The sequence below is a fragment of the Emydura macquarii genome, unplaced genomic scaffold, assembly GCF_026122565.2.
Source record: "Emydura macquarii macquarii isolate MOO-44397 ecotype Brisbane River unplaced genomic scaffold, CSIRO-AGI_Emac_v2 contig_18, whole genome shotgun sequence".
Lineage (NCBI taxonomy): Eukaryota > Metazoa > Chordata > Testudines > Chelidae > Emydura > Emydura macquarii.
This window is the reverse complement of record NW_027130155.1, coordinates 2,328,941-2,347,014: the sequence shown is the minus strand read 5'-3', so window position 1 is coordinate 2,347,014 and position 18,074 is coordinate 2,328,941. Positions and strand designations below refer to the sequence as shown.

General features: G+C 40.6%; 1 protein-coding gene across 5 annotated transcripts in view; it reads right to left on the bottom strand.

Annotated features, from left to right (window-relative positions):
* Nucleotides 1-2,643: 2,643 nt before the first annotated feature.
* Nucleotides 2,644-18,074, bottom strand: part of VEPH1 (ventricular zone expressed PH domain containing 1) — a 173,046-nt gene continuing 157,615 nt past the window's right edge. The window contains exons 16-17 of one of the 5 annotated variants that reach the window (XR_010919613.1): nucleotides 7,992-8,235; nucleotides 2,687-2,765 (exon numbers count right to left, since the gene is read on the bottom strand). Coding sequence is in view for 4 of the 5 variants with exons in the window: in XM_067547471.1 (XP_067403572.1) it covers nucleotides 2,804-2,833 (30 nt within the window). In the remaining variant the exon portion in view is untranslated. Of the gene's footprint in view, nucleotides 2,834-7,909; nucleotides 8,236-18,074 lie in introns of those variants that run through there. The other 4 variants (XM_067547631.1, XM_067547823.1, XM_067547471.1 and 1 more) reach the window with 4 other exon arrangements.

Here is an 18,074-nt window from a genome sequence, read left to right as displayed (position 1 = left end):
CAGCAGTTAGCAAGATGCTGGGTCCCTTTTCAAGAAAACCCACTTCAATAGGTACAGTAAGAGCAATTGAGCAGTTGTACCTCCCCTGTACCCTGCTGAGAGGCATGGAGATGAGGGAGGAACTTACATTTTTCAGAAACTCAACAAAAGTTTCAATGTTGTGGTGGGTTTTACTCTGTCCAAACTGATTCATCCAACCCAATTCAGAACTGCTATTTGAGTCTCTTTATTTAAAATAAGTTGCCAATGTGGCCTTAATCATTAGCAAGACTAACATACCCCCTTCCCTCCCACCCCTAGCCTCATGAACAGGATTTAAGGGGAAAAGTGATGATAATATTGAGTACTTCTAAAGTAAAGGATCTCAACAGGCTTAACTTTTTTCAACAAAAAAAATCTTCCCATCTGCTCTGTGAAGCAGATAAGTAACAGTATTCCCATGTTATCGATGCGGAAACCAAGGCCCAGAGGGGCTGCGATATTGGGCAGTCACTTTTTATCAATTCTGCTGCTGACCCGAGATCTCACAGGCTGTTCTGAATCCTATGCTTTACCCACAGGATCAAGTTCCCTGTGCTGTAGTTGCCACCTGTTAATTATAAACATTGTTAACATGCCCGAAGTCTAGTTCCTTGATCCATCACATGGGATTCTCTAGTGTAGACAGAGTGTGGTTCTTCATATTTGGATAGATCAAAAATTAGTAAATCTACATAAGAGAAAAAAACATAATGTCCCTGTAATTCCAGGAAGACCCAGGTGAATGTATGGTGTTATTGACACATGTTCCGAACCACACAGCCCTGCCAAACAGAAATTGGCAAACAGGTCTGTCCTAAACCAAGGAATGTGTGCTCTGCTTAATATGCATTTTTGCAGTAAACAGCGGCATCAAGTAGGAAAGAAACAAAGGAAGCTCAAACAGATGAGAAACAAGCATCAGGCAACATCCTCCCTCATAGAGTATTTTTTCCTGATGCCTAGCTGGAAATGTTTTTCAAGAGAGAGAATGAAACAAAAAAAGAGAGGGACAAACACCCCAAAGGACCGCTCTGTCTCTCTCACTACCCACTCCATTCAGCACACCTGTAGCAACAAAGGAAGCATTTGCTGGATGCTGGGAGAAGGGGTTTGGTCAGTGAGATTGCTGAACGCGTATGGGGAGAACCTTTGCTTGAATCTGATAGTTTGTTAAGTTAGTTATTAATAGACATCTTATCTCTATTTTTCTTGTAACCATTTCTGACTTTTATGCTTCATTATTTGTACTCACTTAAAATCTCTTTCTCTGTAGTTAATAAACATGTTTTAGCTAGTCAAGTGTGTTTAAATTGAATTGTCTATGAAACTCCCTTTGAGTGACAAGTTGTGTGCATATTACTCTTTTAAAGAGATAATGGACATAATACAACTTGTATTGTCCAGGAGAGGGTTGGGCAGTAAAGACCATACATATCTGGGGGAAAATCTGAGGATGTGTTAGGGTCACCCTACAGTATGTCCAAAGCTGATGGGAGCCGGAGTGCAACCCAAGTGTGCTGGCAGGGTGCAGTTATACACAGACACTTAGGGTGTGACTTGCATGCTGGTAGGCCGTTTATGAGTGGCCCAGGTGGGAGCTACTTCAGCAAGGCATTGCAAGGCACCCAGAGTTACAGGGCAGGGGTGACACAAAAAACTAAGCCTAATAAGCTGTATACTTACAATACTGAAAGTTCCTTCTTGTTCTCTCAATAAATCTAAGTCATCTAGTAACTGTTTCATTCTATTTTGCCTTAACAGATCTGATCCAGCTTCCTTCAGACATTTTAACACTTTGCAGTGACCTTTCTCTGCAGCAAAATGAAACTGTGTCTTTCCAAGCCCGCCTGTGGTGTTGCTATCAAGCCCATACCAAGAGAACATTAGTTCCAGCCTGACCCCTGAAGACAGAATGATGTGATGTATTTATGTGTAGCTTTGATAAGGACTGAGGCTCCATGTTACAGCAGCAGCCTGAAGCCACAGAACCACTTCCTGGCTCTTGGGAACCATTATCTCATGTACCACCTACTAAAAGCAGCTGCAGAATCTGGAAAACAGCGTAAGGAGAGATAATGAACAAATTTACAAATAAGCAGCTCCTGCAGAAATACTTCATCTGCTGTGAGTAGCAAGCAAACATTTTAGTACTTAATCCATTTGTGCAGTAGTATTAATAGACCTGACTGATCAATACTGAATGAGTAAGTTGTAAGTTCAGCAGTCACCGTACTAGCTATATCTCAGGCCTTGTGTATATACAAAGGTTGCATCAGTTTAAATAAATAGGCAAGGAATAGGTGTAAGCTAAATTGATATAAGGTGCTCTTGTCTTAAACTGATTGAAGAATGTTCATACAAAGGGCTGCACTGATTTAACTAAATTAGCATAGAGTAGATGCTCTCAAATGTGGTGGCTGCTCCTCCTGGCTTTTTGTTTCTAGACCTGGCCTCAGCCTTGCAAAATTCTGCTCATCTACTAGCCCAGGGATAGTATCATTTATATTACATTTTATTAAAGATAAACAGAATCTCTGGTAGTACCAGCTATTTTCTTACGTATGTATTAAAGGGTGACAGATATAATATATAAGAGAATACAGCAGAGTGGATGCAGTGTAGGTCAGTAAGTCATCCTTCATTTTTTCATTGCAAGAATTATCATGATGGTGGGTGACCAGATTTTGTGCCTGGGCTGGCACATTTTCATGAGGATTTTTCAAGTCTGGTCTATTTTAGAACTGCTGAAAAATGAAGAGACATGTTTTATTAACTTCTTGTTTCATTCTCTGAAGAAGGTGAAAGAATCAGTCTGGAGGAAAGGAAAGGAACTCTTTACTTTTCATTACAAATAGTCAGTTGGAAATCCACCTATACACATTTGCCAACATTTTAGGTGTAAAGCTTGGGTCTATTTGAATCAATGGCAAAATTCCCATTGCCTTCACTAGGGCCAAGATTTCACCTTTTGTAGTGATGACTAGGGATATTTGGGAATAATAAAAGCTACAACTACTTGGTAAAGTACTATATAAATAATAATGTTAATTAATTGCAGAGGGCATCAGCTAATTAATTAGGGACACACTTTAAATCCAGTGGAAATATCCTGCAGGGACAAAATGCAAAAATGTTGTACTAATAATGGAGACTGTTGATCCTAGCTAGGATGCAGTGTTGCAGCTAGGGACAGTTGGCACACATACATTATACTTAGTGGTAACATGGAATACATTTGATATTGTAACTATCATTATCTACAAATTAATGAAGTGTAAACACTAACATCATCATTGAGAATAGCTATGTGTATGCATATGAAATCTGTGCCTATTTTCTGAAAAAAGAACAACGTACTCTTGAACTTTATTTTGTAAATGAGTGCATGCCATCTAGTGGGATGATCTGGTTTTACAAAGTAGTCCTAACAAATGTCATTGATTTGTGATTGAAATGTAACAAAATCAAGATGTTGAGAACAAATTAGAGTAATTGAGGAAAGTGACAGCCTCGGTGCCTGCATTTGCATATGTGTCACTGTAATAACCTTTTCTGCATGTTTAGAATTTGCCAGTACACTCTCTTGAAGTATCATTATTTCCTTATACAAACCCTGTGCTTGTTGCCAATTTATTTTCTTATTGATCATTAATTTTTATATTACTCTATTTTTAATTATTAAAGTGTAACAATTGTTGTGGAATGTCATTTTCAAAACTACAAATGAAAGATATATAGGCCTGTTATATTGCTTTTCATCCAGCAGGAGACAGCATTTTACTATAGAAATCATCAAGATGTTTTACCACTATCTAACATATTTTTTTTTTAAAAAGAAACATGCAAAAAACTAAAATCACAATCAGCCAGAATAGTTAGAATACTTATGCATACTCTTTTACTATCTACAGTAATATTGTTAGATAAAAGCTTGTGATATATGTTACAGATAAATCCCTATAACTTAGTCAACACATGTGAGGTCTGGACGGTGGTGATTTAGGCTAGTCTACATCAACTAACATTAGAAAAATTGATAACTAATCAGAAAAATCTTGAAATATAGAAGGATTCTGCATTTTCCCTGCATATAATTAGGTGCAATATTTCAGTATATTGTAAAAATGGAAATTCAGTATAAGAATTTACAATGTTAATTTAAAATCTGTTACCCCTTTGGAGACTTCTTTTTCTGGGGATTCTGATCTACAGGTTGAGGAATCCTGTTCTAAGGAGGCATCCCAGTGTGATGACATTGTAATGCAAACATCATACATCACTATGTTGCAAGTAACATGACATGAATACATTGTTGGCATGGGTCAGATGAACCTACCTAAGCCTGTATGCAAGAGCATAACAAAACTCACTAGATTTGTTCTTTAATTTGCCTTCAACATATTGGGCTTTAGTGGCAAACACAAGTAACATTAAGTCACATGAAATTAAACAAAACAAAACCGTAGCTGAAATCCGTCTGAACCCAAACCAGTATGCTGTGAACAGTTCTAATTTCAGTGTGACATCCCAACATTGAGACTGCTGATATTTGATTTTGGCTTGGAGAATGCAAACTACTTCAGAGAGGTTCTGATTCTGTCACCAGCAAATAGTTTTGTCACTGAGCAGAACCAGTTTATTTGCAGGGTCTCTGCTACTGTCATACAGCTCATAGTGCATACAGAAAACTACGAATCTAGGCTTACAGGGTTGCTGTGGCTAGAAGTGTGACTGATGTTTTCTCAGTCACCAGGTCTGGTCCCTTTGTGTATTCAGAGACAGATCTACTAACTTCAGTAACAAAAATAGTGTTCATTTTTTAAACTACATTTCATTTCCATTAGCACAGCAGGAGTGACATAGCTCTGAGAAAAGGTGAAGTCAATTCTGGCTTATTCATCATCCACAGAATTATTAACTAAATTCCATCTGCAAAATCTTTACTACTGGTGCTGATATATGAACCAGTAAGAACCTAATTTGATGCTCACATCTCAAGCTGAGATGGCAGCACTGGCATCATTTTGCTTGAAAATACCAAGCAGAATTGCCAAGGAGTCTTTGAGCAATGACAAACATGGAACTGCAGAATGCCATTTTTACAGTCACTTTTCAGAGCATAACCACATTTCTCAAATAGGGTTTGTAGACCTGCCAACTAAATAAAAGGAGAGAGCTTTCAGATGGATCATTTACTGGTGAAGGGCCATTACATTGGTGGACAATAGGAGTCTTGGCTGGAACTGGTCAGGAATTTTTCATTGAAATGGTTTTTTATTGGAAAACACTAATTCATCACAACACAATCTTTTGATTAAATTTTCATCAGGAAGTTTTTTCAGGTCCAGGGTGGAATTTCTGATCATAGCAAGAAAGTGCCCAGGCAATAGAGTTCTAGTTGTGGTGCTCATATGGGACACCTACGTTCAAGTCCCCGCTCAGACCATTGGGTCATTTAGAGTGGAGCACTCAATCTCTCCTATGTGGAGATTTTTCCACTGTGAACAAATAATTAAATATTCATTGGAACAAGGACTTGAATCGGAGTCTCCCACATTCCAGCTGAGTACCCTAACAGTTTCTTTTTCCCTGGCCCAATAAATATTGAGTTATTTGTATGAAGTGGAACAGCTCCAACAGGAGAGATTGAGAGACAGACACTCACTCTTTAGCCTGGCTTTTCTTGGTTTGTGCTCTCTCTGATTTTTTGCAAAAATCATCACACAATTTCATCCAATTCAGAATGTGAAAAATGTCTGAAATCTTGAAAATTTTCACAGACAAAATCTAGACCTGTCGTCTTTGGAGCCCCTGGCAAGACGTGCTGTTAATCCTAATCCTGATGTCAACACAGTGTGTACATTAAAGACCTTTTGGGACCCAATAGGAAGTTTGGTGTGTCCAAAATGTTTTGTTACATTCTCTGCAGGAGGCATCTTGTTACAATGAGAGTCTCATGTGCATAGTAAATTTCTCTTTCTATTGACTAAGCTTCCACACTGCTGATTTACAGCACGTACAAGAGAGAGACACATTCTGTCCATCCACCCACTTGGTCCCAATGAGACTTTGCACAATATCAGTGTCTTATGCAGAACAGTGGGAAAGTTCATTACAATGAAAAGCAAGCGAGAGAAAGGAAGGAAATGGCAGCTGATACCGCTTGCTTCATCTTTCCCAGAAAAAGCAAGGGAGAAAAAGAGTTTTTCAAATGACTTGTGTTTTGTACCTTGCGACACAATTGTTTCAGTCACCTCTAAAACATGTGGAGGAGCAGAAGTTACATCAGATGTTGCTTGCTAAGATATGATGCACCTGACCCCCATGAACAGTACTCACAAGAGTTGTCCCAGTGATCACATTAATTACTTCTCTGAGTAATAGTTATGATTATTCATGTGAGTAAAAGATGCAGGATTGGGCTCATTCGCGGGAAGTCAATAGACTATCACAACGAAACTGCAAACTATATTGCTCAACTTTTTTTGACTGACACCATAACTTTTGAGCATCTGACCAGAACACAAGATTAAAGTGAAAGTGTTAACATTTCTTTTTGAATATGATCTTGCAGGTCAGCTATCCCTTTTTTTGTGATGTTTGGGACCTCGAGGTCCATAGCATCATATCCATGTGTATTTTAATCTATGTCTTTGTTATTCGGTGTGGAGTTTCTTTAAGATGGACATTTAAATAAATAAATGCATGTCTCTGCTATCCAAAATAAAGACAGATGACCTCTATGCTGTGTTTTAATCCAAAGTCTACAGGTGTTCACTGCCACCGTTGACTCATTAGTCTAATCTTTTGGAAAGGAAAAACAGAGATATACATTATGAGAGAAAAATGAAAAGAGGAAGGGACACAGAAAGTGACCAATAGAGACACATGGAAACATTAAGAGGTACCGCCATATAGCGGGAGCCACAGATTTAAAGAATAGAAGCTTGAAAGCAAGGGACAAAGTATGAGGCAATGTATACTCAGATGTACCCTGACAGATCCTGTCAACTAAACACATAATCCATAAGGCATAAAGACAGTACTGCCAGCGAGCGTCAGAGTTTCAAATACAGGCTGCTCTTTTGATTGGATGGATTCGCCCGTCACTTCATCTGATGAATATTCAGCTAGTATTGATTCAAGTTCTGGGTTTATTTATTTTTGTGGTTTCTCACATGGGAAGTGAGTCCACTCCTGGATTTACAAATGTGGCTGTTTGTCTTGCAAGTGTAGTCATTGCAGGGGGTAGGGTAATGGGTAGGGTAGATAAGAATGTGTGTAGACTTTATTGAATGCTTGTGATTTGCTGCGTGCATTAATTTCACTTATCACATCTGTATCGCATATTGTAAGATAAAATCTGAGTGGTTTATTGTGAACCTCTGTGTAAGTCACCAGACAAAAGAGAGCCATTATTTAGTATGAAGGTCTGATCCTCAACAAGGAGGGTGTTACCCCATTCCCAAAAGGAAAGGTCCATCAATACCAGATGAACTATTGGGGGATGTTGCTGTGACCCTTCCGTGCCTAGGGCAGTCACCTGAGAATGCCAAAGTCAGGGCAGGCTGTAAAAGGAGAGCAGATTCTCCCAGGACTGGTGGGTGGCACTGAAGCCAGACTTCCCAACCAGCTTTTTTCCCAACTGTGCTTTTGATTTCCCACACTGGTTATCAAGAAGCCAGTATACAAATACACACAGCCCCCTTTACTGCATTCCAGTCTCCGGCTCCCAATCAGCCACTAGATCCAGTAAACTTTATGCTTTTTAAACTTTATGCTCTTTACTAAAAAGGTTACCTCTGACCCCAAAGGGTTAGCCACAGTACCAGATCAATATAAATTTGGATCTTATCCAAATTACCACGTTGCCAGCCAATCCTTTAGTAACTAAAACTAAAGGTTTATTATAAAAGAAAGAAATAAACCATAAGAGAAATGTTAAAGGATTAAAGCAATCAGATACATACAAATGATTTCAAAGTCCATGTACATCAGGTTTCTAGAAGAAGTGTGGCGTTTGCAGGCTTATATAGGCCCTCTGGTATACATCCAGTACTTGGATGGGTCTCTGTCCTTTGTTTCACAGCTTCAGTTCAGTTGTAGATGAGTTCACCCAGAGGTAGATTGGTAGCTGAAGCTGATTCCCGACTGGAAGACAAAATGGATTCCCCAGGCCTCTGCCTTATGTACCGTCTGTCCTTGCCATGCTGCCTGTGGAATTTTACAGGAACTAAAATGGAGTTCAGAGTCACATGAGCAAGTCCTGGTGACTCATCAAGTATATCCCTGGCTTCTCCCCCTAGGCCCCTTGCATCTGTGGATGTCTCAATGGGCCATTAAGCAGGGTATTGTCCTGTCGCTACCCTGTCTAGGGTGTGTCTCAGAGAGCCCAATTTGAAATACAGATATATCAAATATATCCATAACTTCCATTACACATTTAACACATGAACAAAAGTATTATCATCTTATTTAGCATATTATAACCTTTCTAACAGTACCAGACATGGCATATCTTATATGAACTATTATGATTTTGATATACTGATGTCAAACAATATACTAAATGCTCCCCCCGCCAATCCAGCCAGCGTGACAGTTGCAGTTGGAATTTTCCTACATAATGTCAACAAGAGGACAAAAGACTTCGTTGTTCTGCCCTCCTTGTGACGCTGAGTCATGCAAGTGGATTCCTCCCATCAGCTGAGTTTGCAGCTGAGAACACATGGCAGGACAGGGGGATAAAACCCCTAACAAGAAGGAACTGATTATCTCTATGCTGCTTGGAATCTAGGAGGCAAGGTTTTTCCAGGTATAAGCAAGAGATCCCCAGTTGCTTAGCCTGGTTAGCCCTAAAGGACATACAGAGCTTGCTTAGTATAAAAGCTTCTATTACCTTTTGAAGCTTAAGATTGTCACTCATTTGTGTATATATGTTTATCTGCTTTAAACTTGTAAATAACTCTCTTATTTCCTTTTCCTATTTAATCAATCTTTAGGTAGTTTATTATAGGATTGGCTACAAGTGTTGTCTTTGGTGTGAGATTTAAGATGCAATTGACCTAGGGTAAGTGACTGGTCCTTTGGGACGGGAAGTAACCTGAATATTGCAGTGATTTTTGGTATAAAGGACCATCTATTACAAAGGTATGCTCACCTGGGTGGCGAGAGAGATCAGAGTATCCAAGGGGGCTCTCTGTGACTCCATGTTTAGGCTGTTATAATGCCTGAGGAGTTTACATGTGATATTTAATGGTGAAATCCAAGTATAGGCCTCATAAGCAATTTGCGGTTCTTAGTCTGCCCTGAGGTTGGTACTCACACGCCTGAGTCACTGCAGGCAGCATTACAGTGTCACTTTAGTTAAGGTTCTATTAGCTAAGCGTTCTGTATACAATCTGTGAACTAAGAAGGATTTACACAATGGGTTCTTAAGGTGCCATTAAAGTTTAGGGGGCCCATAATCTGCTTTTGAAAAAATGCCTCTGTGCTGTACTTGCTCCAGTAGAGCAGTAGACTCATGCTCTGATTTGATGTTAATATTGATGTTAGGGGTTCTGTTCTGCCGGAAGTGCCATCTTTAAGATAAAATGGAAAACCAAAGACTTGGTAGCTTGGTACTGGAGATCTCATTGTATCCAGCTGCTCCAATATTTTATGCTGCATGTAGACTGAATGGCCAGACATTTGGACCAACCAAAATCTGGCTCCCCTTGCCCCCCTTTGGCTGCTGTTCTGAGAATCATTGTGGAATTCAGCTGCCTGGCATGCAGGGTTCCCTGTGTAGCTTCTGCTCTTCCACTGATCCCTTGAACACAATTTCCATTGCACTTGGGTTCCTGAGCCTCTCTAGAGGCAAAGATTTGGCCCTTATAGGTGATCTTAAACACAGGCTTACACATATGCTTCCGCGTTTCTCCATGCCACCATTAAAGATTTGAAGAGGAAATTAATGGGGTATCATCCCTATGTTCTGTTCAGTTTAATATCATAAAAGCTATTTACGCATAGTTTTTTTTGTCTTTTTATAAAGCATGTATAAATGCCCCACCCATAAAAACATTTATTTCTATCACCCTTTTTTCTCTTTCCATTTCCATGAAAAATCAGAGAGTAGCAGAAGCCTTAGAATGGGAAATTGAGTTAGACTAAACATGGAGAGTTAATAGGTAACAGAAAAGGGGAAAGATCATCCCCAGAAATGTGCTTTGTAAAGAAGAATGCTGCATTTCACCATTTCAATTATATTTTCATTTGTGATGAAGCAGAAGAGGATGCTGCTTGATGTATGCACAAGTGAAGCACGCAACTGAGCAGAACTGGTTAAATAATGAAAGAAGTGCTTTGCAAATATGTTCATGAGCATGCAATTCAAATTCAATTCACTGCTCTTTGTGGGGTCAAACTGTTTGTGATCTGTGAATATTTTTGAAAATGAACATGAAGATCAGATTTTTGATGAACTCACTCCTTGGTTACGTCCTATTTTCCTGTTACAGAGTCTCAGCCATTCTTTTCGGAAGCAGAAACAATGCCAATTGACCTGTTCCATACTATGCATATGCAAAGTGAACAGTTTTCAAACAACTCGTAGTCTGAAGTTTATATAGGAGAGATCTTCAGGTGCTTTATGCTGTACCACATTATAATCTGCTCAGCAACTTATTTTAATGGTGGCGCAAGAAGCATCACCCCAGTATCAGAATGAACCTCTAGTGGCACAGAACTGACACAGGGCTCCTATGTCACATCTGCTCACTGTTCCCACATAGCAGGAAAAAAGAGTTTCTTAGGCCTATGCCTCAGTGTCATGTGTGCTCATAGAGTGGTCTAGAATTCAAACAACACTAACCTGGACATGATTAATAAACTTAGGCTGCATGGCAAAGGACTCTGTTAATGATAGCCACAGGGCTCAACTGACCATGCTCAGAGGACACTGATGACAAAGGAGAAGTGAGGCTGAGTTACAGACCTACAGACAATTATTTGTGTGTTAAAGAAGTCCTAAAATGCTTCAGTGTGGGACTTTCATGAGTGCTCAGCATTCGCCTAACTCTGCTCCCATTGAGGTCAATGTGAGTTTTATCATTTACTTCCATGGGTACGTCTACATGGCAAGCAGAAACACACAGCAGTGAGTCTCAGAGCGCGAGTCTACAGACTTGAGCTCAGAGGACTCGAGCTATGGTGCTAATAATAGCTGTGTAGATATTCAGGCTCAGGTTCTGAAGCCCAGGGAGTGGGGTGCTGTATCGCAAGCCCTGTGAGTCCAAGTCTATAGACCCAACCTCTGAGACTCACTCCTTCACGTTTCTGCTTGCTGGGTAGATGCACCCAATGTGAGCAGAGTTAGGCCCGCACTTCAGACAATCCCACCCTGAAAGTTTAAAAATGTGAAGGAAGAGATAGTCTAGATGGTGGCTGGAGAGACTCACTAGAGGCAAGTCCCCACCCTTGTTTTGCTTTGTGTGGAAAACATTAGCAAAACAGGCAAAAGACAAAAAGAAACCTTCTGTAGCCTGACCAGTTTCTGCAAACCCACATGCTCACAGGAGACATAACCAGTGCAGAGTCCCATGTCACTGAGTGTAAATTACAGGGAGGCGGATGATTCAGCAGCACAAGGGCTTGGTATATCCAAATGAAAATTAACTACATTTTTATCACATGCACTGCTATGACTTCCAAGTGCTGTATTACAAAACATACAAGTAATACAGTACTACTCAGAATGGGTGGTACAAAACCCACTGCCAATGCTGTAACATACAATATAGCTCATTAAATTGCCAGGCACAAAACCATGAGGTAAACAAAGGCTTAATCAAATAAATATGCCTTGTGCTGTGACGGATGCCCAGCCAGGACTCTGCTGGACCACCGTGCCAAGGGGAGGGAAATCCACAGGCAGAGCACTCTGCTGAGAAAGTTCTGCCTTTACTCCTGGGGAGCTCAATGCAGGAGCTGATCACATCCAGGAAAGTTTAACTGTCATGATGTGGTGACATAAGATGGAAAGGAGTCTTCTCAAGTAGCCGTGTCTCAGGTATTACAGTCAGCTATGTGGATTGACAGAGGCCTCATGGCATTATATTTTCAGTCATTATTTATTTACTTTTTTCCAGACCCAAAGTATCTGGCTGGTACAGAACCCCTAGAACTTGATGAGCCCTCTGAGTTCTGCAGCCATGGAAGCTGGAAATTAGAATCCAGCACAACTCTCCTGAGAGCCTCTTTATCTCACTGAAAGAAGATTGGGCCCAGTGAATTAAAGTTTTGTGTGAGACTCTGATCAAGCCTGAAACAAATCTGGGTGACATATGGAGAAAATACACTAAGGAAATTGATACCCTTGGAATTCTGCCTTAGAATGTATCAGACGCAGTTTCATATGCCTGGTGTGTGTTTAAAAATTGCCTTTGATTCTTTATAGTTTTTTTGGTCTCCATTTTATAGCAATATCTCCAGAGTGCTAGTAGACAGTATACTTCTGCTGTCTATTTAACATAAAACCCAGGTCCTGGGTTATTAGAGACTTACTGAAAGGTTTTGCAAGAATAGGTGTATTAACCCTGGGATCCTGGCCAAGCTTCCCCTCAAATAGTTGTCTTCAGCTTATCTGAACTTCACATTCAGTCTCAGCTGGATGTGGTATTCTTCTTCATTTAATGTCCGAGCCTAGTGTGTGCTGTTGAACAGCAGATGTGGTCCATGTTAGGGACAGCTGAATTCCATTGGTGGGTTTAGTGAAACTTATATATGTCCTTTACCTATCTCACAAGTGTTTTGTGAATCTCAGTGAATTAATGAATTCTTCAGATGAAAAGCAACGTGTAAGTGCAAGAAATACTATAAATACTGCAATATTTCAACAGGAGTTCACTCCATTTATAACTTTTGATCTTCCTAAATTGTAGCAGACGATGTGACTAATGATTTAACGGCATCAGAAATCATCTTCCAGTGAAATGGGATCAGCTTAAGCCTGATTATAATAAGGATAATAAACAGACTTTTAGGATCAGTTTTGGTTACACTGGAAAGCATTCATAATTAATCAAATAAAAAAACATAGGATGGTGGTCTCAGTCCAGCATCAAATGAATAGGTGGCTATGTTTCAAAAACCTGCCTCACAACTGGCACTAACTAGCAGTCTCAACAGATGTAAAGGACTGACTAAACTGGAGTCTGAAACAACCTATTCACCCCAGAAGTGGTTCCTTAAGATCAAGGTTGAGGCATATTGGTAGGACAGAGTGGGAGGAAGTTTATTCTCCCACAGCCCATATCTGTTTGGAAACGGACCTTCCAAGGGGCAATTTTTACCAGTATTACATTTTCACCATGCAGTGAAGCTTCTATTAGATAAATAAAACTTTTACTTAGAGTGTAAGCTTATAAGGGCAGGGAATCTCTTTTTATTATGGATTTGTACAGCCCCTAGCACAGTGAGGCCCTGGTCTCTGATTGGGGCCCATAGGCACTACCTCTGTACAAATAAATAAAATAATAGTAATTCTATTGTATTTGCATTTCTTGGGGTCCATTCTCCCACTGATAAATGTATTATCTATTAATTTAAAGTTCTTATAATTTATAAAAGGAAATAAAATCAAAGAAGTCTGTTCTTATCTGGATGCACAAGGAGTTTCCATGCATGATTCCCATTAGTGTGAATGGGGATTTTTGTCTATCATCCCCGTGACAACAGATGCCCTTGTGTTTACATCCTTTTAATGGCTTATAACCACTAGCTGAAAGGTGCTGAGTACCTGAAATTCCCACTGTCAGTGGGAGCTGCAGTGCTCAGCATCTCCCAGGTAATGGTTCCATAGGCAGACCTGGGGTAAGCAGGCACAACTGCCATTGACTTTAATTATGAGTTTTACCTGTCTGGGTCAGGAATGAATTTAGGCCCAGGTCCACAAAAGGTAATTAGGTTCCTAAATCCTGGTTTTAGGTACCACTGTGGACCACAGCGCTCATGCTTAGCTGATGTTTAATGCTTTCGGTACCTAAACTCACTGGGAGCCTAAGCTTTTGCAGTAAAAGTTCCCTATGCACCTACGTTTCTGCCCCTGAAAATGCGCACTGCTGCCTCACTCTAGGCACCTGGATGGCTATCTCCCGCCTAAGCACCCGAGTGATCCATGAACTAAGGGGAGTAGGTGAATTCCCTAACTATGGAGTGATTCTCACTCTTTCTCTGGCCTAACTTCAATAGGAGAGATTGAGGGCGATGCCATCCGAATATCCCATAGCTCACTAGTTACAGCACTCTCATAGGAGGTGCAGATCTTTGTTCAAATCCATCTCACCAGGCAGAGGAGGGACTTGAACCAGTGGGCTCCCAGATCCTGGGGGAATGCTTTAAATACTGAGCTAAAGGTTATAAGAAAGGTCCTTCTCTCCCTGCCCGATTTGTGTGCAGTAGGTGGTCTCTGAGCAAACCTATCAGATTGGGCCCTGTTTGCAAGTCAGACAGAGGAGCACCTATCTTCCCCTGATTTGCAAATTGCTAGCAATTGTAGGTGCCTCCCTGCAGCCAGGACTTAGGTGCCTGTTTTAGGACACTCCCCTGCCCTTGATGCATATCTCTCATTGGCTAGCTTACATGACTCCACGCCTTGTGTGCTGGGTTTTGTGTATCACATCCTAAAGTGCCTATCTCTCCCCATTCATTGTATAGGCACCCTCAGTCAATGGTTCTCAACTAGGGGTACATATACTCCTGTGGGTATGCAGAGGTCTTCCAGGGGGTACATCAACTCATCTAGATATTTGCCTAGTTTTACAACAGGCTGCATAAAAACACTAGCAAAGGCAATACAAAATAAAATTTCATTCAGAGAATGACTCGTTTATAGTTAATATAGTTATAGTTAATATATATATATATATATATATATATAGTTAATCTAAGTCTTTTGATGTCCCTGGGTTCTGAGAAGACCAATATTAATAACAGCAATTTAGAAAGTTCTGAGTCATTTTAATGAACAATTTGTATGAATCAAGTCTGATTTTGCTTCTTTCTACTGCTAATTAAATAATGGAGATTTATGATGTAGCTGAGACAACTACATGTTTCTGTAATTTGACATCTGCTAAATCAATGTCCTAAATATGCCTTAACTGATGCACAGAATTTTTATATCAAAGGAATCTGAAAGTGTATTTAATTTCCTTTGTTTCACCTACATTTTCCATTTGAAAATCAGCTTCAGTATCATGATCGTTATGACCTGAAGAGCAATGTCAAGTGGAAGGGACATGACCCAAAATCAGAGCCAATGGCTCCATCTGAGGAAGGGGAACACGGCGTATGAGTCTGTTGCAACAGTTGGCAGGGGAAGACCACAGAGTCTGATGGATATAGTCCCATATAGTCTTCATCCACTCCTGGCTACCCGGTTGCTGTTCAATGTTAATTAGTGGAATGGGAATCCTTTCCCATCCCTCTGCTCAAAGGTCACAATGGTGAATCCAATTACTATGGTGTTCACAGGTAGCTTTGTAAGCAAGATGCAAACAAGGGACAAGATCAGGGTGACATCCTGGCCCTATTAAAGTCAATAGGAGTTTTACCATTGACCTAAATGGGCCAGGATTTCATCTCAGGAGTTTTAGTCATCCATACCAAGATAGATGGGAAGACATGATGTCAACAGCGAAGGGTTGAGTTACTGCAGTCCTGAGTTTAGTGGGCAATGGGGAAGGTTGGGAAATCTATGAGTAAAAAATAGTATCTGGTTTATTCTATTTATGCACAAGCCACATGTTGCACTCAAATGTAATATCTGTGCATTTATGATTTATTTTATTCTCTGCTTGTCAAATGTTTTCAGGCGCTCTGTTGTTCAGGGAGGTTGTGAAGAGACTCTTAGGGTAAAATTCCGTTGGATAACTTCCCGGAACTGTGTTCAGTTCCCATAAACAATCTCTGTGAAAGGATTTAGTGGTTCCTGATTCTAGGAAATACAGTACAGTGAGACTACTTAGAACTCAAAACTTGGATATCTTGCAACATACCCCTACCTATGTTCAAACCTTGTCTGAAGGACAGAATGGTCATTTGAGATTACTGCTTTATGGATTTTGAAAATGTGACCTAATCAGAGCTGGATGAACACTGAGAACAATGTGTCAAAAATATTCATTATAATTTTTAAGCACAGTCACTTTTAATGAGTGGAAACAGCAAAATTTCAGTAAGAATATTTGTGGAAGGCAAACTGATTTTGCACCCTGATTATAAATGTCATGCTCATCCAATCATAGAATCATAGAACATTAGGGTTGGAAGCGACTTTAGGAGGTCATCTAGTCCAACCCCCTGCTCAGAGCAGGACCAACTCCAACTAAATCATCCCAGCCAGGGCTCTCTCAAGCCGGGCCTTAAAAACCTCTAATGATGGCGATTTCACCACCTCCCTAGGTAACCCATTCCAGTGCTTCACCACCCTCCTAATGAAAAAGCTTTTCCTAATATCAAATCTAGACTTCCCCCACTGCAACCTGAGACCATTGTTCCTTTGTTCTGTCATCTACCATCACTGAGAACAGCCTAGCTCCATCTTCCCTTGAACTCCTCTTCAGGGAGGCCTCTATCAAATCCCTCCTCACTTTTCTCTTCTGCAATCTCTCTTCATAAGTCATGTGCTTCAGCCCCCTAATTATTTTTGTTGCCCTCTGCTGGTCTCTCTCCAATTTGTCTGCATCCTTCCTGTAGTGGGGGGTCCAAACCTGGACACAATACTCCAAATGTGGCCTCACTAGTGCCAAATTAAAGGGAATAATCACTTCCCTTGATCTGCTGGCAATGCTCCTACTAATGCAGCCCAGTATGCCATTAGCCTTCTTGGCAACAAGGACACACTGCTGACTCATATCTAGCTTCTTGTCCACTGTAACCCCCAGGTCCTTTTCTACAGAACTACTGCCTAGCCAGTCGGTCCCCAGTCTATAGCAGGATGGAAGAATCTCATGCACTAAGGGCAGAACTTTGCACCTGTCCTTGTTGAGCCTCATCAGATTTCTTTTGGCCCAATCCTCCAATTTGTCTAGGTCACCCCACCTTAGTGTCATCTGCAAACTTGCTGAGGATGCAATCCACTCCATCCTCCAGATCATTCATGGAGACATTGAACAAAACTGGGCCCAGGACTGCCCCCGAGGCACTCTGCTTGTTACTGGCTGCCAAGTAGACATCGAGCTGTTGATCACTACCTATGGAGCCCGATGATCTAGCCAGCTTTCTATCCACCTTATAGTCCATTCATCCAACCCATATTTCTTTAGCTTGCTGGCCAGAATACTGTGGGAGACCGTATCAAAAGCTTTGCTAAAGTCAAGATATATCATGTCCACCACTTTCCCCACTTCCACAGCACCAGTCATCTCATCATAGAAAGCAATTAGGTTGATCAGGCATGATTTGCTCTTGGTGAATCCATGCTGACTGTTCCTGTTCTGTTCTCTAATCAGAAAACAGAAACATAGGTACATGTCCAATCCAAACTAACCAGTGTCATGCAGATTTCAAATACTCACAATGAACAATTTGCAAACAATTTACATCACAAGAATGAACCGCAGAAATTTTTCAATGAATATTTTAAAATAATGAATACATTCAAGACAAATATGATCTGCTTGGGAACAATTCATGGACAGAAAAAGAGGAGAAATTTGGTAAGTAAATTATTCATGACAAATAATTAACTTGTGTATTAACTGTGTTTACCCCTTCCAGTCTTTCAGAGAGCAATACTGAAAGCAGACTGAGCAGAGGCTGCACTTAGATTGCCTTGTCTACACTAGGCTTTGTCCACCCCCTCATCCCCAGTGTTGCTACCAACGGTACAGTTCCATTGGTGGTAGCAACAAGGGAAACTGTGGTGTTGACAGGGTGATGATGGCTATAGCATTTTAGCCACTGTGTCATTTAGACCTGCCCTGAACAAGTTTAGCTGACTCAGTGGTTAAAATACCAGTGGCTGGTCCACACTAGTGTTGTCACCATAGCTACCATCAGTGAACCTG